General features: G+C 54.7%; 1 protein-coding gene across 2 annotated transcripts; it reads right to left on the bottom strand.

The window, feature by feature from the left end:
* Positions 1 to 660: 660 nt before the first annotated feature.
* KLHL36 (kelch like family member 36) lies at positions 661 to 13908 on the bottom strand. Of its 2 annotated transcripts, none has more exons than XM_045533711.1 (5): positions 13893 to 13908; positions 11440 to 11583; positions 5363 to 6436; positions 3689 to 3846; positions 661 to 1381 (listed from the first exon to the last, which is right to left on the bottom strand). In XM_045533711.1, the coding sequence occupies exons 2-5, from the start codon at positions 11497 to 11499 to the stop codon at positions 826 to 828; spliced, it is 1848 nt and encodes a 615-aa protein (XP_045389667.1). In that variant the 5' UTR covers positions 11500 to 11583; positions 13893 to 13908; the 3' UTR covers positions 661 to 825. The 2 variants fall into 2 exon arrangements, with proteins under 2 accessions (XP_045389667.1, XP_045389666.1); XM_045533710.1 differs by lacking the exon at positions 13893 to 13908 and adding an exon at positions 13614 to 13677.
* Positions 13909 to 24376: the final 10468 nt, after the last annotated feature.

Raw genomic sequence — 24376 nt, 5'->3', positions numbered from 1 at the left:
CACTACGTCCGCACTACACAGACAGTGTGTTGAGAAAAAGAAAAAAAGAAGGGGAAAAAAAGCATAAATTACAGAATGTTTATAACGAGCTTCACGCCTTTTTCCTTTCTTTCTTGGTTACCTATCACCTTTAGAACTCAGGAAGATTACCAACCCGGAAAACTGGGATTATTCAGAAACAGCATTCACCTGACACGAAAATCTCAGCACAGCGTCCTGGCAGGGAGTCCCCAAGTCTCACCTGCCAGCGTAGGGGGCGGCGTGACCCTCGGCCATTCACTCACCCTCTTGGGGGGTCTCTGTGCCCTCATTTGTAAACACACTTGAGCTCACCAGCGATTCCCAAATGTGGCTGATGCTCTGAACCCCAAGAACTGGCTAAAGCACAGTTTCCGAGCAGCCTCCCTCGCTTATCCTGCTAGTTCTGGATGTGACAATTCTGAGGTGGGGCCCAGGGACCTGTATTTTTAAAAGCTCAGCCAGGTTTGGGGCGGCTTGGACTAGGCGTCAAGGCTCTGGGTTTCATTACAAACATCTTTATGTAACCCGTGTGCTGGCGACTGTCGGGGGACGGTGAGGGGGACCCAGGGGGACGGAGACCTGCACAGATAAAAGTTCTTCACTGCCTGGGCCCAGGTTTAATTATTCAAGCAAGTTATGTAAAGTTACATACAATATTTAATCGGTTACTGTGATATCATAGAAATACCAGGAATCAGAAAAGTAAAAAAAGCTGCTAAGTAGCACATGATGTCGCCAGGATCGGAGCGGCCGCCGCTGGTCTGCAGACGCTCGGGAGCCGGCAGCGGCCGAGGCCCCGGCGGGTCACTGGCCCCGGTCCTGGTGCCTCTTGCCCTTGCCCTTCTTCTTCTTGTCCTCCAGCCGCGGCTTCAGGGCACAGACGCAGGCCGACACGCCGGCAATGGCCTTGGGCAGGTCGATGCCTTTGCTCCACTTGTTGGCCTCGCGGTCGTACACCTGCACGGTCTTGGAGAAGGCGGTGTTCTCCCAGCTGTACCCGCCCAGGATGTAGATGCGGCCCTCCCACACGGCCACGCCCGACTCGCTGTTGGCGTGCAGCAGCGGCGCCACGCGGGTCCACTGGTTGCACTGCGGGCTGTAGGCCTCCACGCCCAGCACGTCGAAGCGCTCCATGGACTCGATGTTGTCGTCGCTGCCCCCGATGGAGTAGATGCTGTCGCCCAGGCTGCACATGCTGTGCCAGCCGCGGGCCGTGGTCATGGGCCGCCGCTCCTCCCACACGTCCGTCCGGTGGTCGTAGCACAGCAGGTTCTTGCGGTAAGGGCCGATCTGGTAGTCGTGGCCCCCCGAGATGTACACAAAGTCTTTGTAGATGGTGCCCGCGTGGCCGTACGTGAACCTGCAGAGAGACCGACGGACACAGAGGGAGCTCAGTGCTGTGCCGGGGCCTCAGTTGCCTCTTCTGCAAAATGGGAGCAACCTGACCTCTTGGGGGTTGTAGGGTTTCAGGAGATAATACAGGCAACAGGCATCCCACAAACACTTCGGAGATGGCAGGTGTCATTAGACAAGAAGTGGCCAGGCAAGTAAAGGGGCAGCTTTGCAGTCAGGCCACCTGGGCTGGAATCCCAGCTCTGCCCTTCTCTGAATCTGCACTGTCCCATCTGGGAAATGGGTATAATCACAGGGCTGTCACCCTTCTCATAATGGCTGAAAACAACTAAAAAGATATGCTATTTTAGGCATACACGTGGGCCCGATCAAATTACATATCAAAGAGGGAACAGAACATAAAATGCAATTCTAACTGTGATGATGTTCTGGAAAAGGGAAAACTACATAGACAGCAAAATCAGTGGATGCCAGGGGCTGGTGGACGGAGGATGCGGGATGAACAGCGACAGCAAGAGGGATTTTTTAGGGCCACAAAACTATTCTGTATGATACTGTTAACGGTGGGCACGTGTCATTATGCATTTGCCAAAAGCCACAGAACCATGCAGCAGAGTGGACCCCAATGTAAACCAGGGACTTTAGTTAATAACAATGTGTCAATATTGGTTCATCACTTGTAACGACCTGCAGCATCACTTGCAGCGCAGCAACGCAGGGCAACGCCTTGAACTGCGTGTGCGCCAGGAGAGGGTGTGCAGGAACGCTCTGTACTTCCTGCTCAATTTTCTGCAAACCCCAAACTGCTCTAAAAACTGAAGTCTATTGAAAAGGGAAAAAAAGTCCAAACAAAGGCTTTAAAAAAGCCAATAGAACATTGTCATGGAATTCAGGATAGTGGTTCCTTAGCCGGGAGGCAGGGGACAGGAGGGCAAAGCATTTGGAGCAATAGTCACAGAAGCACATTCCCAGGGCAGACAGTGACCCTTCAATGTCCAGGCTCCGGGGCTGGGCTGTGGGGTCATGGAGGCCCCATTATACAAACAAGCCAATAAATGGAAAAAGATACGAGTAAGTAAATTAAGCAAATGTGGGACATGCACGCACTAAGGATGACGGCATCATGGATTGTGTTTACTCCAACTCCTAAAGTCCTTTTAGAAAGAAAAAATAATAACAGGGTTGTTGTGGTGTTTAAGGCACATGGATCACAGGGCTGGCCCAGAGAAAGGGACGACAGCAGACGTCCTTACTGCTATCATGAAGCTTCACTTCCCATCTGTGAGACGGGATGACAGAGCCCCTGAGTGCAGGGAGATCACGGGTCCCGGGTGGCCTGGGACATGGCCAGAATTGACACCACTGCCCCGCCCCCTCCATGTCCTCCCGGGTCAGACAGGAAGTTACACAGGGGCCCACCTCTGCCCCAGTAGGTTACCATGGCTACCAAGGGATAGTACATAAAGCACCTGGCCTGGGGTCACACAGCAATCCACGGCTACTATGAAGACTGTCAAATCATCTAATAACAGGTATCGTGGTATCAATTCACGGGCTTCCTGGAACCTCTCCATGAAGGTAGCCGTCTGGGAATTGGAGGAGCTGGGATTTGCACCTCAGCCATGACTTTAAAACATGGGTGCTTACCCCATACACTCTTTTAACTCTTGGGGACAACGTCCCCAAGACACCTGCACGTGTTCCACAGCATGAGTGGTTAGGAAGTGTGCTTTCGGGTGCAGCAACAGGGAACCCATAAAATAAATGGTGTGCACCTTCTGCTACTCCCGTGCTGGTAATAAATGCTCAATAAACGTACACCGGGATACTGGGAGGACTGGGAAGAACAAGAGCCACTGAGCCCAGAGCACGCCCTGTGTGCGAGGTGCCACACCAGGGCTTCACGGCGGTGCTCTGGGGCGGGAATCCCTATTGCCCCACTCTACAGAGGAGGAAGCAAAGCGTGTGGGGGTGAAGACACTCGCCATGTCTTAGATCTAGGACAGACACGCCCCACCTCTTTGGACGCCTCCTGCCCAAACTCGGGGAGATCCCCCATCTGAGCTCAGTACGCGCCCTCTGGAACTCGGGAACGGAGCAGACCGGGCAGCTGTGGGTGCGCCCTGGCGGCAGAGCCGGCTCTTCACCACCGCGCCCCCCACCCTCGCCCCTCACCGCCAACCCTCTGTTGTCGACGAGCCAGGAGACTTTTTCCCTGGAATCGCAGGCCAAAATGCCCAGAGAGTGCAGTGTACTGAACCACATCCCATAAAAATGTCCCGTTTGAACAGCCTGTCACAAAGCCCCTGGTCACCTTGGCAGGCCGGCCACATAGGACCAGGAGTCGGTCTTGGGACTGTACGTCTCTACTGACGAGAGTGCTCCGTTCTCATTCCGGCCCCCGACGGCCACCAGCATGTCTTCGATGGAGGCGAGGTAGAAATCCACGCGGCGCTGGTTCATGGAGGCCACCTGCGGAGACGAGACACCTGTGCCTTCCCTTCCCCGACCCAGGCAGCGCCTGGCACCGCGTTCTCCACGTGTGTCTGCTGAACACGCAGCCCAGGAGGGCGGGACGGTGGCCAAGCCAGTGAGGGAGGCGGCAGTGACACTGGAGGAAACAGGGGTCCTTCAGGCGGGACTTCTCAGAGCCCCTGAGGTTTCCCTGAGACACCGTGAACCCCCAGGAGGGGGAGGGAGACACACGGCTCCCCGAACTTGCTTGGCCACACGGCTGACCCCGTGGACTAGAATTCCACAGGATACGACGCGGTTCAGAATTGCTGACCTGGTGGTTTTGCTGAAATAAAAATTCATATTTCCCCTCCCCCCACCAGATATTTTAGAAAGTTAATGCTGATCGCTACTCGTGTCAACAGCGCAGAAAGTGGCACTCACAAGAAATTAAAAAGTAGCAGACCCAGCTTTTTTTTTTTTTTTTTTTTAAATGAATCCAAGCAGAACACACAATGAACACGGTCCCGCGGGAGGCCCGGCACGCGGCAGCCGCCGCTGCAGAGCCTGGGAGGACAGGCTCTTTCTGGTGCTGAGACTCAGACCTCAGAGGGAGGTTTTAGATTTTGAGAATAAAATCGAAAGGTCACCTGGAGTCCGTTCCGACTGAGTTTTGAGCTCACAAGAACACGGATTAAGTAAAAACTGCTGAGGTGTGAGTATAAAGACTGAGACGGATTCTCAGGGTGGCGGTCGGCCGAGGCATCCTGGAGAACGGAGAGGCCTTCCCCAGCCAGGGCCCTGCCAGTGCGCGTGAGCCACACCCACCCCGGACTCTAGAAGGCCAGGGTCCCACACGTATTCCCAGAGGAGGAGTCTGAAATCTGGAGGGCAAGGACCTGGATCCCCTGGCTCCGGCTCAGTCAAGCTGCGATGCGACCCCAGGTCTGAGGGCAAGGTCCCCACTCTTCCCAGAATCAGGCCGCGAACCTGCCCACGGGCCAGCTGTGAGCCTCTGCAGCCTCTTTAAACTATTCTAGCTCCCAAAACCTCTCCAGAAGAGGAGCCCGGTAGAGACTCCGAGACACAGGGGACATTGTTTGAACAATGGATCAAACCTTTGGATCGGTGCTGTCCAATGTGGTAGTCACGAACTGTGTGTGGCCATTTACGTGTGAATCAGTTAAAATGAAATAAAATTGAAAAGTCAGTTCTTCAGTAGCACTGGCCACACTTCATGTGCTCCATGGCCACACGTGGCTGGTGGCTACGTCACCAGACAGCAGATGCAGACCGCTCCCATCCGTGCAGAAAGCTCCACTGGGACCGACCTGTCAGGGGGTGGGCGCTTGGCCCCCCAACCCCGACCAGGTGTGTCCCGGGGGAGGGCGGGAGTAATGTCCTCATCCCTTTATCGTCACACCCCGTTCAGAAGGATAGTCAAGACCCGAGGGCAGGAAGGGGAGGTCAAGGCTAGGTTCAGGACAGCAAGAGAGGCCTCAAGAGTAAAGAAATAATCCGGCTTTAATCTCACCTTGATCCACTGTTTACAGCGGGGGTCATACCTATAAAGAAGATTGGAGGCCGCATCCCCTCCGTTGTCCCGTGAGAAGCTGCCGCCGGCGATGAAGATGAAGCCGCCCAGCACGGCGACGCAGTGGTGGCTTCGCCGGGCCGGCAGGGGCGTCTCCTTGACCCACTGCTCGCTCTTGGTGTCCAGGTAGCAGGTGTCGTCACTGAGCTCCAGACACCGCTCGGAGACCTCGCCGCCCACGAACAGCAGGCGCTCCTCGTTGGTGCGCAGCGCCGTGCGCTTGGTCTGCATGACAGGCTGGGCCGCCAGGCTGTTGTGGTAGCGCACGGCCTCCTCGATGAAGCCCTCGCAGCCCGCCTCCTTGGGCAGCAGCGAGCACACGGCCGGCTTGACGCGGTGCAGCAGGTCGTTCTTGGGGATGAGCGGGAAGTGGATGTTCTCCAGCACCTGGTGGGCGTGGGCCTCGCGCTCGGGCTGCTGCGTGAGCCACTGCAGGGCGGCCTGCAGCAGGTCGTGCTCGCACTCCCGCTGCACCTGGCTGCTGCTCAGGTACACGCACAGCTTCTGCATGGAGATGTTCTGCAGGAAGTCGGGCGTGAAGGACAGCGTGCCGAAGTGGCTCAGGACGAAGCCGTCGATGAAGGCGTCCAGCCGCTTGAGGCTGTAGATGGAGGCCAGCTCCTGCAGGTACAGGTAGTTGTCCTCGCTCACCTCCTGCTCCAGGTAGTCGCAGCAGAAGTCCACCACCGTCCAGATCTGCAGCAGGTGCGCCGTCTCCAGCACGTAGTCGATGTTGCCGCCGTCCAGCGCCAGCTCGCCGCCGTACAGGAAGTCCACCACGGCCTTGAGCCCGATGTAGGAGGCGCCGATCAGCTCCACCTCCTTCTGGAAGGCCTCCCGCATGCCGATGGTGAACATGGAGTTGAAGTAGTCGCTGCACACGGCCAGCAGGTTGCGGTGGGCCGGCACCCGCTGCTCGTCGGCCACCAGGACGATGTCGCAGAAGAGGCCACGGAGACGCTGCTCGTTGAGCCGCTGCAGCACCGTGCTCGAGTGGTCGGCCCAGCGGTACACCTGTGACGGAGAAGGCATGTCAGGGACAAGGAGCACACCTGCTCAGAGCTGGGACCAGTCCAGGGGGGCCCGACCAGCGTTTTATTTTATTTTATTCTGAGATGGGGTCTCCCTCAGTTGTCCAGGCTGGAGTGCAGTGGTGCGATCACAGCTCACGGCCACCTCCTACTCCTGGCCTCAAGCGATCCTCCCGTCTCAGCCTCCCAGAGTGCCAGGATTACAGGCGTGAGCCATCGCGTCCGGCCTCGACCAGCATTTTAAGTGAAACAAAATAAAAGAGAACAGGAGGGGCCGGGCGCGGTGGCTCACGCCTGTAATCCTGGCACTCTGGGAGGCCGAGGCGGGTGGATCGCTCGAGGTCAGGAGTTCGAGACCAGCCTGAGTGAGACCCCATCTCTACTAAAAATAGAAATAAATTATCTGGACAAATAAAAATATATATACAAAAAATTAGCCGGGCATGGTGGCGCATGCCTGTAGTCCCAGCTACTCGGGAGGCTGAGGCAGTAGGATTGCTTAAGCCCAGGAGTTTGAGGTTGCTGTGAGCTAGGCTGACGCCACGGCACTCACTCTAGCTGGGCAACAAAGTGAGACTCAGTCTCAAAAAAAAAAAAGAAAAAAGAGAGAACAGGAAATCAGATGCCGTGTTGGAGGGCATCACAGGAACTAAAGGTGTTTCTGCACGTGTGTATGTATTATATGCAGGCTTATTTCCTTCTCTTTCCTTTCTTCTTTGTTTATAAATCCATGTCCTAAAAACTTGCTTTCTCTCTCCCTCTCTTATTCCTTCTTTATAAACAGAATTCCTAAAAACTTCCCTTCTTTCTTCTCTCCTTCCCACTCCCTCTTTCCTTGTAACCACAGGTCATGACAGATGGGTTTGAAACGCTATCCAATTTGGGAAGTGGAGTCGCTCGCGGTCTAGTCTCCAAAATCAGCCGGGATCTGGGTCTGAACCTCAGCGCTGCCGCTTCCTAGCTGTGTAGTCTTGGCTAAGCCACGGCCACCCTGGGAGCCCCCATTTCCTCTCTCACAAGGGAGGATGTGGGTGTTTCCCACGTGGGTTTGGGGGTCACTGAGCTGGAACACAGACCAGAGCTGGGCCCAAGCAGAGCTAAAAGACGTTGGCTGTTGTGACTGTCAACCCCACCGGGCTCTGCTCTGAGGAAGACGGCTGTCTCTGTGCCTTACAAAGTGCTTGGCGCACCGTCATGCTAGAGAGCATGACCCCCCACACCTGCCCCGCAGGTTCTACTGGTCAGTCCAAGGAGGTGGCAGGTCCCAGAGATTTAACATTTCTGGACCAAGGTGCTCTGGGGATCCTACTTTGAGAAACTCGGCTTCCCCGGCTATTGCCAGGGATAAAGGAAATCTACTGTATGTAAAGTGCGGGGATGCTGTCTTCTCCCGCAGACCACGTGTGCTGCACGCTGGACACGTACTCTCACTCGGGCATCGCAAGAACCCCCTGAGGGAACATCTGCTATAACCCCATTCCCAGATGAGGAACACTGAGGTTCAGAGAGACTAAGAAACAGGCCCAAAGTCCCGCAGGGACGGCGTAGCAGGGCTGAGGCTCGAACCTAGGCCTGATTCCAGAGCCCAGCCCTTAATCACCACGCTATGCTGGAATCAACAGATTAATTAATACGAATATTTACTATGATTAATTAATTCAATAAATTTAAGTTGGCGGACACTTATTGAGCGCTATGTGCCTGCCACGTGCTTTTGGGGATACAAGGATCCATCAGGCCCAGACAACAGTTTCTAAATCCTGACTAACTGTGCTTTTGGGATCCTGACACTGCTTTATTTATTCACTGTAAAACAAAAACAAACAAGAAAATTCAACGTAGGGAGAAACAGACCATTCAAAAATATCACGCAGGTCTGTGCAAGGGAGACTGAGGCAAAGAACTGGCTGGTTGTAAAGCCTACAGAGGGGAAACGTGGAGGGGAGGGACAAACGGACCGAGGGCTTGTGGCTGATTAGGAGCTAGCAGCTTTGTGGCTGGCAGGCACCTCCTGAAATTCTGGCTTTTTTTGGAGAAAGAGTCTTGCTCTTTCCCTGGGGCTGGAGTGCAGTGGCCCCTCAAAGCTCACTGCAACCTCCAACTCCTGGCCTCAAGCAGCCCTCCCACCTTGGCCTCCCAAAGTGTTGGGATTACAGGCGTGAGCCACTGTGCCAGGCCCTTCCCGGAATTCTTATAAATTACTTCTTTCTCAACATATGTCCTGCTAAATAGTGGATCTTACTATTTTTTTTTCTTCCCTTTCACATCTGCTCCTTACTGCTGCTGGTGCCTTTGTCACTGAGAAACTTTATTCCCCACGGTCCTTCCACATCCAGCCAATGCCGACGTCAGCGCCCTGGCCACGCGACAGAAGTGGGCAATGCCCTCGCAACCCGTGGAGGGTGCCAACAGATATTACCTAACGTTTCCTTCCCTTCCAAGCTCAGAGCGCCAGGCCCTGCTGCGTGCATTCCGTCACAGGCGGGCTTTCCCAGGCCCCACTTGCGGATACCTCTGTTTATTCTGCTCACGCACAGACAGCACCGGGCTGGCCTAGTTCTGGCTTCTCATTAAGCAGGAATGGTCTGGGCCCCCTCCCTGGCGTGCACTGAAGGCAGGAAATGACACAGTACTGGAGTGGCAAGTGATCGAGCAGCAGCGAAGGCTCAGTGGCCTGAGAACCAGGTAGCGCTCTGCCCAGCCCGGGCCTCGGGTTGTCTCTAAGCTGCGGAGGGTGCGGGAGCTGCCACACCGAGCCGGAGGTGCCCACGACCCCAGGCTGCTGCACAGAAAGGGAGACGGCCCGGGTGGGAGCGGGGAAGGCCCCGGACTCCAGCTGCCGGGGAGCCATCTGCTCCGGCGAGCCGGCGCGGGGAAAAGAGCAGCCGTTGTTTCCAGAACTGGGTCTCCATACTAAGCAGGCAGGAGTAATCCCTCACCTGGGTCGCGGCTGCAACCTGGCGTTTTAGCATAGCTGCGTAGATGACAACTTTCCAAAAACACACAAACGGGATTTTCTAATTTTAAAGGGACATCAGTAACAGTTTCAGCATGTCGGGTGATTTAGAAGCGCCCATCCCTAAGATTCTCCGATGGTGTTAATCCTTTATTTCCTACTTCAGTGCCTTCATCCACGGAAAGGCCAAGGGGTGGGGAGGGAGGAACGCAGGTGGTCGGGGCTGACACGGGCGAGAACGCAGCAGGTGTGGGGTCTCATACGTGAGATAAGAACTCAGCACCAAAATGGACCACCGCACCGCAGGGTAGATGAGCGGACGGTGGTGGCCCCACGGCAGGAAGGCTCTGCTGTGCCGAGACCACCCATCACTGCCCTGCGCGCAGCAAGGTGGGCGAGACTCAGAGGCACCCAGGAGTACCCACCCCACGATTCCAGTTAAATAAAGGTCAAAAGCCGGCAAAACCACAGCGTTAGAGGCTGTGAGAGTGGCTGTCTTGAGTGCATCGGATGGAAGGGTCTGGGATTGTTCTTTTTTTTTTTTTTTTTCTCCCATCCAAGTGCTGGCAACGTGGGTGTGTTTAATGTCTAGAAACTCAACAGTACGCTTATGATTTGGGCACTTTTTGAAATAAAAAATTAGAAACATAAATATCATCAACCGAAGGATAGAGACCCTATTCCTGAGAGCTTCCATTCAGAGAGAAACAAACCCAGAGTCTGGCACGAGGGACAAAGATTTCTAGCGCTATCAAACTTAGAAAGCGACACTGTCTTCACAGCCAAGTTGCAAACAAAGCTCCTTTGAGAGAGCAGGGAGACCTTTCTGGGTTCCCTCTCGACAAAGCGGGGCTTGGCAGGAGCCTTCTCGGTAAACTCAAACGGAAATAGGAGATTCTTTCTTGGGAGAACCAACCTCTCTTGAAAACGACACCCCGCTTTTCCTTCATGCACATCTGTAGAACCTCTTTGCCCCTTTTCTCAAACCTGCGGGCCGCTCACAACTCCCTCTACCTAAAGCGGCATATTATCATCCCCCTAAGAAGCCTTTTAGGATATTTCCCCCCAACAGTCCCCCAGCAAAATTTTAACACCATAGATGCACTGAATGTCCGCCTGGGTACTGCGTGTAGAGAGCTGTGCTTTACATATAAAAAGAGTAAAATTCTTTCCGCATCTCCAAGAACCAACTTTCAGCTGCTTGGGGGCCAATGTCGCCTTCCTTGAGAATGCACGATTTAAGGTAACTAGAAAATTTAATCCCCAAAAGGGACACTTTTAACAGGTCCCCCCAATCTTTGTCAACAGCAGCTGTGGGGCCAGAGGCTGCTCAGAATCATGCCAGGGAGTTTGCTGAAGGGCCGGTTTCTGCTCTCAGATTTTAACTGGGCAGGTCTGGGGTGGGGCCGGGTGTATATATTTTCAAATGGACAAACCCCTGGCAGCCTGGACCTGGGCAACCCACCCTCACTTGGGTTAAGGGCAACCCAGGCCCTTAACATCCAGGGATACACATTATGTTGCCCCAGCACAAGGTCGAAGGCTGGGTTTCCAATGCACACGTCCTTGGAGTTTCTGAGCCTCCAAGCAGGGACAGAAACCCCCTGGTTCTTTTCCTGTGTCATCCCCCTCTTACGGTGGGTGCACGGAATAAACGAGCTAAACTGTACCACAGAGGGAGCTCTGGAATGTCCCACTGAAAAATAAAGACATCTGGCCACAGTGTCTCTAATGTCCCTTGCAATTCCCACTCTCTCTGATTTTATGACACTTTCCCCTCTTTGCCTGTTTCCACCTCTCTTGGTTGTTAAGGAGATTAACAGCAATACGAACGGCATAAACATCAGTCTACGCATGAGAGATAAGTTAATCAGAAAAACAATCTCACTTCTCAGGCAGTTGGCACAGGTGGTAGGTGAGGCGAAATGACTTGCACAGCACCGCACGCCAGGAACCGGCAGCGCTGGGATTCCAACCTCTAAACCCTTCGCTTATACTACCATTAGAACAAAAAGTGAATGCTCACAGACCTTTGACGATTCGCTGATCTTGTAGGGCCGAGACACCCGCGTCTGCCTGCCTCCCTCCATTGCAAAGGAGATCGCAGCCCTGCGACGAGAACGGGATTCCTGAGCATGTAGTCACAACTCTAGGTCATTCACTGATTTCAGGCCCTGCTGGCAGATAACAAGGACAACAAGAGTGACAATGGTCACGTGGAGGAAAGAGAGAGGACAGTGTACTACAAAGGTCTCTTTTATGCTGTGCGTTGAGAACTAGGTTGTTAGAATTGGACATTTCACCCATGTCATCATCGGAAATCTCACAACATCATGGCATGAAGCTCCGTCCTTTTAGCTACCTTTTGATTCTTAATCTGAACTAGGGCTTTTGGCTAGATCCAGGTTATGACAATAGTTATCATTTCGGAGCCCAGACTATGGCCCTGGGACCAAGCTCAGGGGCTTCACATCCTGTCTCATTTAACCCCCACAAATACTTGGCCCGGCTGATGTCACTTATCACACTCCACAGGTGAGGATATTGCTCTCTCACGGTTACAAAGCTAGTAAATGGCTGAGATTTACTCCCAGGTCTGTCCAGCTTCAAATCTAGGCCCTCCACCATGACACAATACTAGATGAGGCCCAGTCTTTGAGAGTATCTTACTTTTAAACCTACACACTGTCCTAAGTGCTTTTCCGTGTCTTCACTCATTTAATTCCTACCACGACCCCATGGGGCTGGCACTATCACCAGCCTCATTTTACCAGGACGACGCTGATGGCAGTGGGGTGACATAACTTGCACAGCACTGCACGCTAGGAACTGGCAGAGTCGGGATTCCAACCTCTAAACCCTTAGCTTATACCGCCATTTAAAAAAGAAAAAAAAAAAACTCTCAGGCAGAAAACCTCTGCTGGGGCCTAAGCCTTGCCTTGAACATGAACTTGAGCAAGTGTGTTAACCTCTCTGAACTTCACAGTCAAATCTATAGAATGGGCTGGTGCACTAGGCATTTCTACCAGCACTGAAACGCTCAGCAACTCACCAACAGCACAGCGCTAGGCTAGGGGGGAGGGGAATTGGTTGGAGTATGGGGGGCACACACGGGAAGGACTAAGCTAGTAGTGTTAGCACAAGTCACATACTGGGACTGAGGTTTTAAAGAGTAATTTTTCCCCCTGATACCTGAGTTCACGAGAAGAGTCAATTTGTTACCTATTAAGCAAACAGCCCTTGCTAATAAAGCACAATGTGACAAAAAGTCAGCACTGTTCCAAGATAATCAGGGACACAGGGAGGGGGCTCCAGTGTTCCCATGGGAGGAATGGATTAAGGCACACTCCATCCCGTGCAACTCCCCCGGGGGAAGGAAAGGACAACTAGATTTCTCTTGACAAACTAGCAACTTTGTGACAATGACAAGCTGTTCCCACCCCCGGCCTTCCTGAGTGCCCCTAGGCTGCTGGGAGGCCCAGAGAGGGAAGGGAAGAAAACCAGCATTCGAGCCGTGCCTACTGCATGCCCCTGACTTCCTCATTCCGCCTTCACCCTCTGAGACAGGTGCCACCATCACTTCCACCGCGAGGCACCCACGCTGGGTGGCTTGGGGGCTCGCCCAAGGTCACACTGCAGAAAGGGGCAGGTGTCCTCTCTCTCCACCAGCCCGGGCAGCCGCCAGGGCTCAGTTTCGCCCTCCGACGCCGGCGCTTTCCTTTCTAGGCCGAGATCTCAGGACAGCGTCCCCGGCGCCGGCGCCTGCCTTTGTCCCCCGGCAAGTGGTCTGGGGCTGCTGCTACCCGTGCTGGGTGTCAGCCGCCTCCTGTGCTTTTCGGAAGGAGGCGAAGGGTCAAGGCCACCCACAAACGCAGTGGCGATCCCAAGTTACAAGGAAAAGGTCTTTTGGTAAACAGGGGCACAGAGGCCACGTCCGGGACGGGAGGGTCCCCAGGGAGCCTCCTCCCCGCGCTCCTTCCCGGCCGCAGCGCTCGAGGAAACGCTAGGCTGCCGAAATCCACACGGCTGCCCGGCGGCACTCACCGTCCCGGGTGTCGCCGGCGGGTCTCCGGGGACCCGCTCGCTCGGACCCGCACCCCCTGGCGGAACGGCCGGCACAACGGTCGCCGGGCGGGCTCGAGCCGGCGGGGAGGAGGCGGCGCTGGGACGCGCCCGAGGCCGGCGCCCACGGCGGGACACTTACCTGCGGCCGCGCGGGGACCGGCGCACAGGCCGCACCTGTCCCACCTGCGCGGGCGGCGGCACTCCCCCACCCCGCCGTGGCCGGGACGCAGGCCCGCGGCGCCCGGTTCGCCCTCCCTGCCCGCCCCGCGGCACCCACCCAAGCACAAAGGGCCGCTGGGGGATCGCAGCTCGCAGGGGCCGGGACCCTCGGGTCCCCGCCCGTCCCCGCCCCCGCCCCGCGCCCCGGACGGCAGCGCCCCCGGCTCCCGGCCGCGCGGGTGGGCGCGCGGAGGCCCACCTGGGGGGCGCGCTACGGGCGCGGCGCGGGGCGCCCGGGCGGCGGGGCCGGGCGGGCCGGGCGGGCGGCGCGGCGGGGCCCGGGCGGCGGGGCCGCGGGGCCGGCGGGGAGCGCAGCCATGGCTCCGCCAGGAAGTGCGAGCCGAGGGCGGCGGCGCGCGCGCGGCCAATGGCGGCGGCCGCGGGGAGGTGGGCTCAGGCGGCGCGGGGCGGGGCTTGCGGCGGGGCGGGACCCAGGCCGGCGTCCCCGCGCCCGCAGCCCCCGCGACCCCGAGCCTCGCTCCGTGCCCCCGAGGCGGGCGGCGGCCGCGCCGCGCGAAATGCCCGCCGCGTGTCGCCCCCCGTGCCGGGCGCGGGGCGCGGAGGGACCGGCGACGGCCCCGGCCCCGGGGGACAGACCTGCGTGCCGGGACTTCGGCGCGGGCCGGGAGGCATCGCGTGGCAGCTTTGCTCCTCGCCTCCTTCCAGCCTGGGCGGGACGTCCCGGTGGCCAGGCCTCGGCTGACCGCTCCGTTCCAAGTCACATCCACGCTCTTCGCCTGCCTCCGGCTTTAAGCTTCACTTCAGCTCTTATCCAGGGTCTAATATTATGATTAATTTACTTATTCATTTGGTTTAGTGTCCCTCTTCCCAACTAGAAGCCCCGCCCCAGGGCAGGGTTCATTGTCAGTTTCATTCCCGGCTGGACCCCCAAGGCTGGCACGGTGGGAGCTCAGCGAATATTTGTTGAATGCATTTAACCATCATCAGTCAACTTCTCACGCTACAGCGGGACGTACCTTGAAGACGTCATACGAAGTGAAAGAAGCCATATACGAAAGAACAGTACTGTATGCGCCCATGTCCCTGAGATGTCAGAATCGGCACATCTGTAGGGACACAAAGTAGTTGCCAGGGGTGGGGAAGTTGGGGACATGGGGGATGGCTGCTAAAGGATAACGGATTTCTTTTTGGGGTGATGAAAATGTTCTGAAATTAGATAGTACTGATAATTGCACAATTCTGAATCTACTAAAAACCATGTAATTATATATTAAATAATTTAAAAGGGTGAATTTTATGGTATGTGAATTCGTCCCAAAAATGCTGTTACAAAAACAAAACAAAATCTATTTCTCTGTATTTCTATTCCCTTCCTTTTCTTGGAAGGATTGAGGATATCTTTCAGGGCTGCATAAAACATGACCAGATTTAGCCACTGAAGTTGGGCCAGAAAAAAGGAAAAAGAAGGGTGGGGCGTAGTCATGCCCAGGCACATCCTGGGGCCTCTCTCTGTCCCTGCTGTTCAGAGGCAGCTCTCTGCCTGGCCAGCTGCCATCATGTGGTTCCCAGCAGGGTACTCTGTGGCCCCTTGGCACCCTGGGTGGGGCCCCAGAGGCCGCCTCCTGCAGGTCCAGTGTGGATGTATCACTGTCACCTCTGTCACCTCTTGGGGGGAAGCAAGGGGGAGACAAGGGTTTGTGCAGAGATCAAATGACTGCACGTCTCATGCATGCGGGACAGGCAGACTGGCGTGAGGTAAGCACCAGCGATGTCTTCTGAGTGACATATGCCTCCTGAGCCTCAGTTTCCCCATCTGTAAACGGGACAGTAAGAGGAGGGCCAGCCCACTCTAATCTTCCTGGCCTTCCGGTTCCCGGTTCAGTTCACTGCTCACTCACACCCTCTTCTCTCTGTAAAGCATCACATTGTGGGACTTTTTGTTGTTCACTTTTAGTAATTGGGATTTTTATTAAATATCATTAATGTCTTCAGAAACAAAAGTTTAGAAATTATCTTTTTAAATTAAGGGGAGTTATGGCAACACTAGCCCTGGAACCAACCACCTACAGCAGTGGTCCCCCAAATTTTTGGCACCAGGCACCGGTTTCACGGAAGACAAGTTTTCCACGGATGGGGGAGGGGCAAGGGAGCTCTGCGGCCTGACCCCTAACAAGCTGAGGACCGGTAGCAGTCTGCGTGCGGCCTGGGGGTTGGGGACAGCAGACCTAGAGGATCCTGTAAATCATGTTCTCACAGACTGGATCGCTGTCCCCTTTTCTATGGGGACAAATACAAGTTCACCATTCTAAACCTTACTTGGGCATCATCTTCAGAGTCCACTCTGAAGCCCTACTTGCCCGTCTCTGGCCCTTCCTGGACCCATCCCCACCCCAAACAAAGTAATCCCCATGTTGGTCTATCTCTGTACCTTGACGTATGTGTCTCTGTTATTACGTGAATTCACGTACTCCATTCATTCATTCCACAGACTTTCAGGGAACACCTGCTATGGGGAAACTGAGGTTCCGAATGATTAGGTGACTTCAGTGCATGAATTGGGTTGAGAACCCAGGCGGTCTTATGCCAGCGCTCAAACGGTTAACCCGTTAACCAGTTCACCAGTTAACCAGCACACTCACTAGCAGGCTCCTCGAAGGGCTGCAAGCTGCCCTGCCTGGTGCACATGAGGGACAGGAGCATCTCTCTGGCTCCTTCTCGAGATCGTTTGGAAGGCAGTGTCGCCAAGCCACAGGCCGGGCCACCCCCACAACAGCTGGGGCTGGAAGGGGCGGCCCGGATAACTGCAGCTGCAGCTGCAGCACTTTTCTCTGCAGGGAGGAGGCTGTGAGGAGGAGGGGGCCGGTTCTCCAGACACCCTGTTCTTCTCACAAAGGTTTGTCCTTGGCCCAGATTCCCTTCCAAAGCTGAGTAATCTAGAAAAATCGCAGCCTAGCGTAAAATAGCAGGCCTGTGGGCCAAGGTGGATCGCGTCCGCACGTGGGATTCTTGGCCCGCACACTCCCATGCATTTGTAGCTGTTAGACCAGAGGACAAGAAGCAACACATGCCTGCAGAGTATCGGACCACTGAGCGGGTAGCGCTTGGGTGGTCCCTGACATCAGATTAAAGGACCAGACCTCCCCTCAGTTGGCACGTTCCACTTCCTCCTTCCTTCTCCTTGCCAATATTTTTCTCCCAGCTCCGCCTGGATTTGAGCCCTGGCCTGGCCACTCCCAGCTGTGTGAACTGGACCAGCTACTTAGCTTTGTTGTGCCTCAGTTTCCCCATCTTCAAATGGAGCACTTGTTCCTCTCTCATGGGGTTGTCATGAGAGTTCAAGGAATTAGAGCATGTCACCCACTTTGAACAGTGCCCGGTACGTGAAGCTCCGTAACACTAGCTTTTCCTAATGATACCGGACACTCTACTGATTAGAGACATGTTCTTTGGCTTAAGCCTTTAATTCCCATTAAAATAGAAATCATCTGGAATGGACACTTTTTTTTTTTTTTGAGACAGAGTCTCACTTTGTTGCCCGGGCTAGAGTGAGTGCCGTGGCATCAGCCTAGCTCACAGCAACCTCAAACTCCTGGGCTCAAGCGATCCTACTGCCTCAGCCTCCCGAGTAGCTGGGACTACAGGCATGCGCCACCATGCCCGGCTAATTTTTTCTATATAGATTTTTAGCTGTCCAAATCATTTCTTTCTATTTTTGGTAGAGATGGGGTCTCACTCTTGCTCAGGCTGGTCTCGAACTCCTGACCTCGAGCGATCCACCCGCCTCGGCCTCCCACAGTGCTAGGATTACAGGCGTGAGCCACCGCGCCCGGCCTGGAATGGACACTTTTTATTAGTCATTTATACTGTAGCTCCAGGCACATTTTAGAGATCATGTTTTGATTGGAGGGAAAGGAAGATTCCAGCCCCCAGACAGCAGCACAGAGGAGGGAGGGCCAGGTGTCAGGTAGGAGGCTCCCGTATATTTGTGTTACCCGCACCAACTCTTGTTGTGACGTCTGTTGGGTTAGAATTGTTCTCACGCAGAATTGCCACTGAGATCCCTAACCAGGCTGGCACTGCCCACAGCCTGGGTCCTCTGGACCTGACCGCATGTCTCTTTCTGTCAATTGTTAAAATGCAGTAGCTTGGGGACTTAGGATGTCAAGGATGCAAACCTGGCTGAGCCCCAAGCTCAGCAGGTAACCCTGAGCAAGCCACGCCTCTCCTTTTTCCTAGAAGCTGCAATCCACGAGCAGAAGGTTCTGTCCAGGCCTCGGCATAGCCTCGGTTCTGGGCCCACGGCCCCGCCCCCGCCTGCCTTGGTAGGGGACAGCCTCCTGTCCTGAAAATGCCTGGAAGTTTTCTGCCCCCTCCCTCTGAGAGCAGCCTGCAGCCCATGACTGGCCAGTGTCATGATATAAAGGCCTGGCTCCCTTGCCTCAAGGTATAGGGGACAATCTTGTGGCGCTATTCATGCTTCAGGCTCCCAGGGAACCAAGCTGAGGCCAGTCTGTCTGGAGATACCTCTTCACTACGCTCTCTCCGCCCTGTCCTGCCTCCCCCTTCTCCCGAGAGCCTTCCCTCCAAAGCCCCTGCAGGAGAATTCCTGTCTCAGGTCCTGCTTCTTAGAAACCTGATATCCAAGGCCACATGGGCGGGGCCCTGGCTGGCAAACACTGGTTTTGTTTTCCTTCGATAGAGCAGAAACCCCTGCCCCACCAATCCCAGCCCGTCCTGAGGGGCCTGAGAACAGGAGTCAAGTTTAAGCAGCTAATTTGGAAAGTGCAGAAAATTTCCTAAAGGCATATATGAAGTCAGCCATGCCTGAGGGTGACCGGAGCTTCACACCAGGCAAGAGCCAGCCCACCCGAGGGCTGCGGCTGTGGGGTCCTTGTGGAGCAGCCGCTCCCGGGTGTTAATAAGCCTTCGCTTCCAGCCTGCTGGGCAACCCGGAAGAGCCATCTTCTGGGAATTTGGGAAAAGCCCCCAGGCCCAGAGATGCAGACACTGGCAGTTGAAGAAGTGAGGCCTGGGGAATAGGATCCACCACTGCACCTTCCCTTAGGGGGCTCTTTCTCCACAGCGGCCTTCCAGAGCTTTCTGTTGAAACTGCCAATCTGAGAATTCCACACAGTCCCGCCCACAAGTGTGGGCACATGACCCAGGTCCAGCCAATCATAGGAGCCTATTCATTCCTTGGCTACAGTGATTGGCCCAAAAGGTGGACATGTCATCCAAACAGGGCCAATCAGAATCCTTCCCTAGGATTTTTATATGGTCGCTGGGAGACAGGAGTTCTTTCTTCCCTCTGTCACTAACTGGGGTGGTGAAAGCTCACAGTTTTTACATGGAGGCTGGGTGCAGTGGCTCATGCCTGTAATCCTAGCACTCTGAGAGGCCAAGGTGGGGGGATCCCTTAAGGTCAGGAGTTCAAGAACAGCCTGAGCAAGAGTGAGACCCCGTCTCTACCAAAAATAGAAAAAAATAGCAGGGTGTGGTGGTGCACGCCTGTACTCCCAGCTACTCAGGAAGCTGAGGCAGGAGGATTGATCATTTGAGTCCAGGAGTTAGAGGTTGCAGTGAGCTAGACCACAGTGACAGAGTGAGACTATGTCTCAAAAACAAAAAAAGTTCTCACATGGAAGTAGCTCATCCGCAATAGAAGTGAATATGGCCAACACGCAGAGAAACAGCACTGAGAGATGAACAAGACAGAGGGGAGAGAGAGGATGAAGATGATCAAATCCCTGGGTGCACTGTACCTTTTCTTTGTACAGGGTGGTCACAGGTGCCAGCAAATTCCTCATCTTCCTGCCACCTTACAAAACTGCTGGCGTAAGCTGGTGTGCTTCCTGTTCCTCTCACTCGTGACCCAAGTCCTAACTAACGCAGGGTCTGTTAGTAGTTCATCCTGTCAAACTCAGAGGGGCAGCATTTCAGGCATGAAGACACATTTGCGGACTGAGCGCCGGGTTATGAGTCCGTTCACGAGGCCAGGCTGTTCCCATGCTGTCGATTCCCAGAAGGAAACTGGCACGCTTCATATTTTTCTTTTCCAAGTTCTATAACGCATGTAACTTGGAATGCGGGATGGGGGCGTGGAGCAGGGAATTGCAGGAAGCTGGTCTGGAGATGCAGTGTCACGTCATCCGGTGCCCGGGTGACTGTGTGGTCGATCCCAGGGGATGTCCTGAGGAGCTATGTGAAGCGCATCTCAGAGCTGTGCACCCAGGAGACAGAATGGCTCCCACACACATACTGGGCAAGGCTGGCCCACGGGCGTGAAACCCCACGCCATCCTCTGCTGGTGCGTGCTTGCGTCCCTGCAGGGCTCTGCAGTGCTGCATGCCACTGCGCCTGCGAAGTCCCGGGGCAGAGAGCGGAAGTCATTTTACTCTGGCACAAACACAGAGGCCCGTGCAGAAGGGCCAGCCGTGCAGCGACAGGAGTGAGGTGGCGAGGGAGGATTTGCAGGGTGTGCCCTCACCCGGTGCCCGAGTGCCGTCTCACAGGCTGAAGGTCACAGCCCTGCCCTTCCTGGGCCTGCCTTGAATCCCTGAGAGAACGTAGAGTTGTCTCTGCCACCGCCTTGTCTGCCTTCTTGACCTGCCCTCTCTGATAAAATCCCTTGTCTGTTCTAGATGTCACTTTCTGGCACTAAGAGAGTTGGCGGCCTGCTTCAGTCTGTGAGGCAGTGCCCTGACCTTGCCCAGTCCCTTTGAGTGACCAGGAGGCTGGCACCAATACCGCCCTGCCTGGCATGTCCTCTCCCTGCACCTGCCACGTCCTCTTGGGTCAGCCTCGGAGATTTCTTAACATTTTAAAGAAAAGAGAATTCTGACCCTTTTAACTGAACACAGCTTACGCCACCCATTGGCAGGTGGGGTGGGCTGGTGTTTCCCGGTTTGCTCCCAGATCTGTTCTCCACTTTCTCTGACCTTGTCTGACCTTGGCAGATGCATCACTGGCTCCTTCCCAGTGACTTCCTACTGGGCTCAGCAGGAGGGCAGAAGGAGACAGGGGAGGGAGGAGAGAGGCCGGGGCACCCCCCATCACACTCCTGCTGCAGCCCGAGGTGCCCGTTGTCGCTGGCTGCATCCTTCTGTCACGCAGCTCCTGCTGGGCCATCCTGTAACAGAAATTATTCTGATGACACTGTCCGCAAGGCTGTTGCCTTAGGGGAGAGAGACTGAGCTCAACTCTGAACACAGCAAAGACAGCTGGGGATCGAGAGCCGACAGCAGAGCGAGGGGCAAGGGACAGGCATGTCCTGAAAGAAGACATCCCAAAGGGACCCTTGCCACAGACAGGCCAAGGACTCGGGAATGGAGGCGGCAGTGGAGGGGTGAGGACTTGGATCAGATATCAGGGAGGGGGCCTCCCCCTAAACCGACGTAGCAGGATTCTTTGCTAAAACAGGGTTCAGCAGGCCAAAGACTGGACGGGGCCAAGGTCAAGGCTGAGGAGCCTCACTGAAGTCTGGTCGAGGAGGGGCCGTTGTCAATCCCCGATCACCCTGGCTCTGGCTCCCCTGGCTCCAGGAACAGGGCCCCCTGCCTGCCTCCCTTGTGCCTAGCGTGGTGACCACTCATTCCCGCGAGCCCCCGGGTGCCTCGGTCGCTCTTGCCGGCTGTTCCGAGTTATTGAGACATCCCTTGTTTAGGTTCTCTCCAGAGTGCCACCTGATGTGTCTTCTGTCTGTTGTCAGCTTCCTGACTCTCTGCTGGGACACAGTGACCTTCAATCCATTTATCTGTCATTCCCATGATGGCTTCCAGAGATGTCTGCTGTACACCTCTGCAGCGTGAACTTGGAGAAGCTGCAGCGTGAACTTGGAGAACCCTTCTGTTCTCATGGGAGAGTCAATCTGAGCCCACAGCACTTCACAGCAGAAAGCACAGTGGGGCCACAATCAGGAGACCTGGGTCTGAGGCCTGGCAGTTTTATTTTCCATGTGTGTGACAATGGACAAATGGCTGAGCCTCAGCCTCCCCATCAATAAAAACATTAGCCAGGTGTGGTGGCGCATGCCTGTAGTCCCAGCTACTGGGGAGGCTGAGGCAGGAGGATGGCTGGAGCACTGAGCTAGGCTGATGCTACTACACTCTAGCCCTGGTGACAGAGTGAGACTCTGTCTCAAAAAAAAAAAAAAAAGAGAAAAGGAACTAGAAATTTCTAATTTATTACATTTATTGAATAAAACGACGTATTCTCTGTTAATTTACTTACACAATGTTCTTTTTACCTACTGCATGCCTCTGTCACGGGCATAAAGCCAAAGGGATACTGACGTTAACAAATACCACAGATAATTGTGGCCTTTTATTTGCAATTGTCCACATTAATTTCTTCCTCTCTGTGGCCTCCCCAGTATAATTCTTTCTCTTCTCCGGCACATAATAAACGTTTCAGAAAAAAAATTCCATGGGAACCTGAGATTATATTTTAAATGTTCTAGGAACAATTACTGTTTCAAGGACTTCTGTGGTACCCTTGTTTGCTTGTTTTTGGAAAAACCAAGAACCCAGGTTTTCATATATTATTAAGTTTGCTTAAAGTCAGGCAGATACACAAGCAAGTTCCTGTGTGGGAGGAATTCACAGCCTCCTGGGGGAAACGGGACGGATGGTGCTTACGGAGCACCTCCCAGAGCAGCCCACACCATCTCCATTGGAAAGAACTTCTTCCTTCTATTTTTTGTGCCACCACAGTGGCTAATTGTTTCTATTTTTGGTAGAGATGGGGTCTCACTCTTGCTCAGGCTGGTCTCGAATTCCTGGCTTCAGGTGATCCTCCCGCCTCGGCCTCCCAGAGTGCGGGGATTACAGGTGTGAGCCACCGTGGCCGGAAGATAGGATTCCTGAAGTGTGGTCCAACAGCTCTTGGTGGAGCACACCTTTTCTTCCCCTGTCCCAGGTGAGTCCTGCTCTGGGATCTGCTAGCTCTGCTGCCCCTTGCCCTGCCCACTGTGCTCTGTGTCACTGGGGGGCTGGGGTGGGCAGCGGGGAGCTGCAGTTCGGGAAGGGTCTCCCCCTGTGCTGCGTTTCCCAGGCTCCCCAGTTAGGGGCTTCTGGCTGGGTCCGGACCGTGGGAGACTGCTGAGAGCCGGGCGGGTGGGAGGGGAGAAAAGGCTGAGATATTTCTGCCCCCCTCTGGAGCGAATCTCCAGCCTCCCTGGGTGACCCCAGCCCCTGGACTCTAGTGTCCCCTCCCCATCCACGTCCCTCCAGCCCGGGGCTGGAGGCTAATCTCTGTGCTGTAGCCAATCTCGGGGCATCTCACCAACCTGTTCAGCTTCTCAGCTCACTCACCCTGGTGCAGCCAGTGCTCTCGTTAATTGCTTCGTGCTTTTATATGCTTGGTAGTTTCTGTTTTCCAGTGTGGAACCCGGCACCGTGTGCTACTCCTGGTGACGTAGTTTAAGATTGCACACGGCTATGCAGATGCGGGGGACGGGCCCTTAACAAAGCGGCTGCCATGCTGTACTTCTACGTGAATTTTCCACACGTAATCCTCACAGAACCCTCTGTGGGAGACACCCCACTCACGGAGGAGGAAACCGAAGCTCAGGAAGGGCGTGGAAGAGCCAGGGTTTGGGTGAGTGGCTGCCACGCCCCTAACCACTGGACCACACTGCCTGGCGCCGTGACCTGGGCCCCTTCTGCCTCGGGAAGGCCCATTCGACAGCCCCGTTTCACCCTCCCTCAGTCCGCGGCTCTGCGTCTTGCTTTTCAAGTGTTCCTGGGAGCCTCTTCAGAGATTTGACAATCAGGGAGACCAGTGCAGATTCCATAAATAACAGTCTATAAATATCCATCCGTGCCAGGCACCTGCTTCCGACTGCCAGCCACCTTGCTGAGAAAAGCAAGTTTCAGGGTTCTGTTTTATTCCCAGTCTCTAATAACAGCTGAGGTGGGATTTTTTAAAAAATCTGTAGCCTGCAGGAAAATGTGGAAACCCGGACACTGACCTTAAAGAGTCCGTAAGCTTTGTGCAATGAACGGAATAAAGCCCGTGCAAAAACGACGTTCTTAAAAAGCCAGCACAGATTTTTTTTTGAGGCAAAGTTTCACTCTGTTGCCCGGGCAAGTGCTGTGGAGTCAGCCTAGCTCACAGCAACCTCAGACTCCTGGGCTCCAGTGATCCTCCCGCCTCAGCCTCCCGAGTGAGTAGCTGGACTACAGGCATGTGCCACCATGCCCAGTTAATTGTTCCATTGTTAGTAGAGACGGGGACTTGCTCTTGCTCTGGCTGGACTCGAACTCCTGACCTCAAGCGATCCTCCTGCCTCAGCCCAGAGTGCTAGGATTACAGGCGTGAGCCCCCGCACCCAGCCAAGCACAGATTTTTCTAGTAGCCTCAGAGCACGTGCATCCGAGCTACTCTGGGTCCATGTCACGGTCTCCAAACTCGGCTCCTTGCTGTAGAGGCTGAGACCCCCTGAGGTCAAACTCTCTGGGTTCAAATAGCATCTCCACAATGTTCAAACTTGAAGACCTGGTGTCACATCTCACTATCTCGGTTCCCTCATCCTGGGGGAATAGTCTCAGCGCCTCCTCAGGCTGCTGTGAGAATGCACTGAGAAAATAGCATGACACCTGGCACGCGGTGCGCAACGTGTAGGAAGACGTTTCTATCGTTAGTTCTACGTAATGCAGTTACTACACTACATAGATGACAGATAATGCTATTAATAATGTATAAAATTATAATAATAAAATT

This window comes from Lemur catta, chromosome 20 (genome assembly GCF_020740605.2).
Source record: "Lemur catta isolate mLemCat1 chromosome 20, mLemCat1.pri, whole genome shotgun sequence".
Lineage (NCBI taxonomy): Eukaryota > Metazoa > Chordata > Mammalia > Primates > Lemuridae > Lemur > Lemur catta.
This window is presented reverse-complemented; position numbering and strand designations above follow the sequence as displayed.

Bases quoted from the DNA above. Each gene is read 5' to 3' on its own strand.
- KLHL36 (XM_045533711.1), bottom strand. From the start codon at position 11,499: ATGGAGGGAGGCAGGCAGACGCGGGTGTCTCGGCCCTACAAGATCAGC. The intron at 6,437-11,439 runs GTCTGTGAGCAT...TCTCCGTCACAG, and splicing joins AGATCAGCGAATCGTCAAAG to GTGTACCGCTGGGCCGACCA. The intron at 1,382-3,688 runs GTGACCAGGGGC...GTCTCTCTGCAG, and splicing joins TATGTGGCCGGCCTGCCAAG to GTTCACGTACGGCCACGCGG.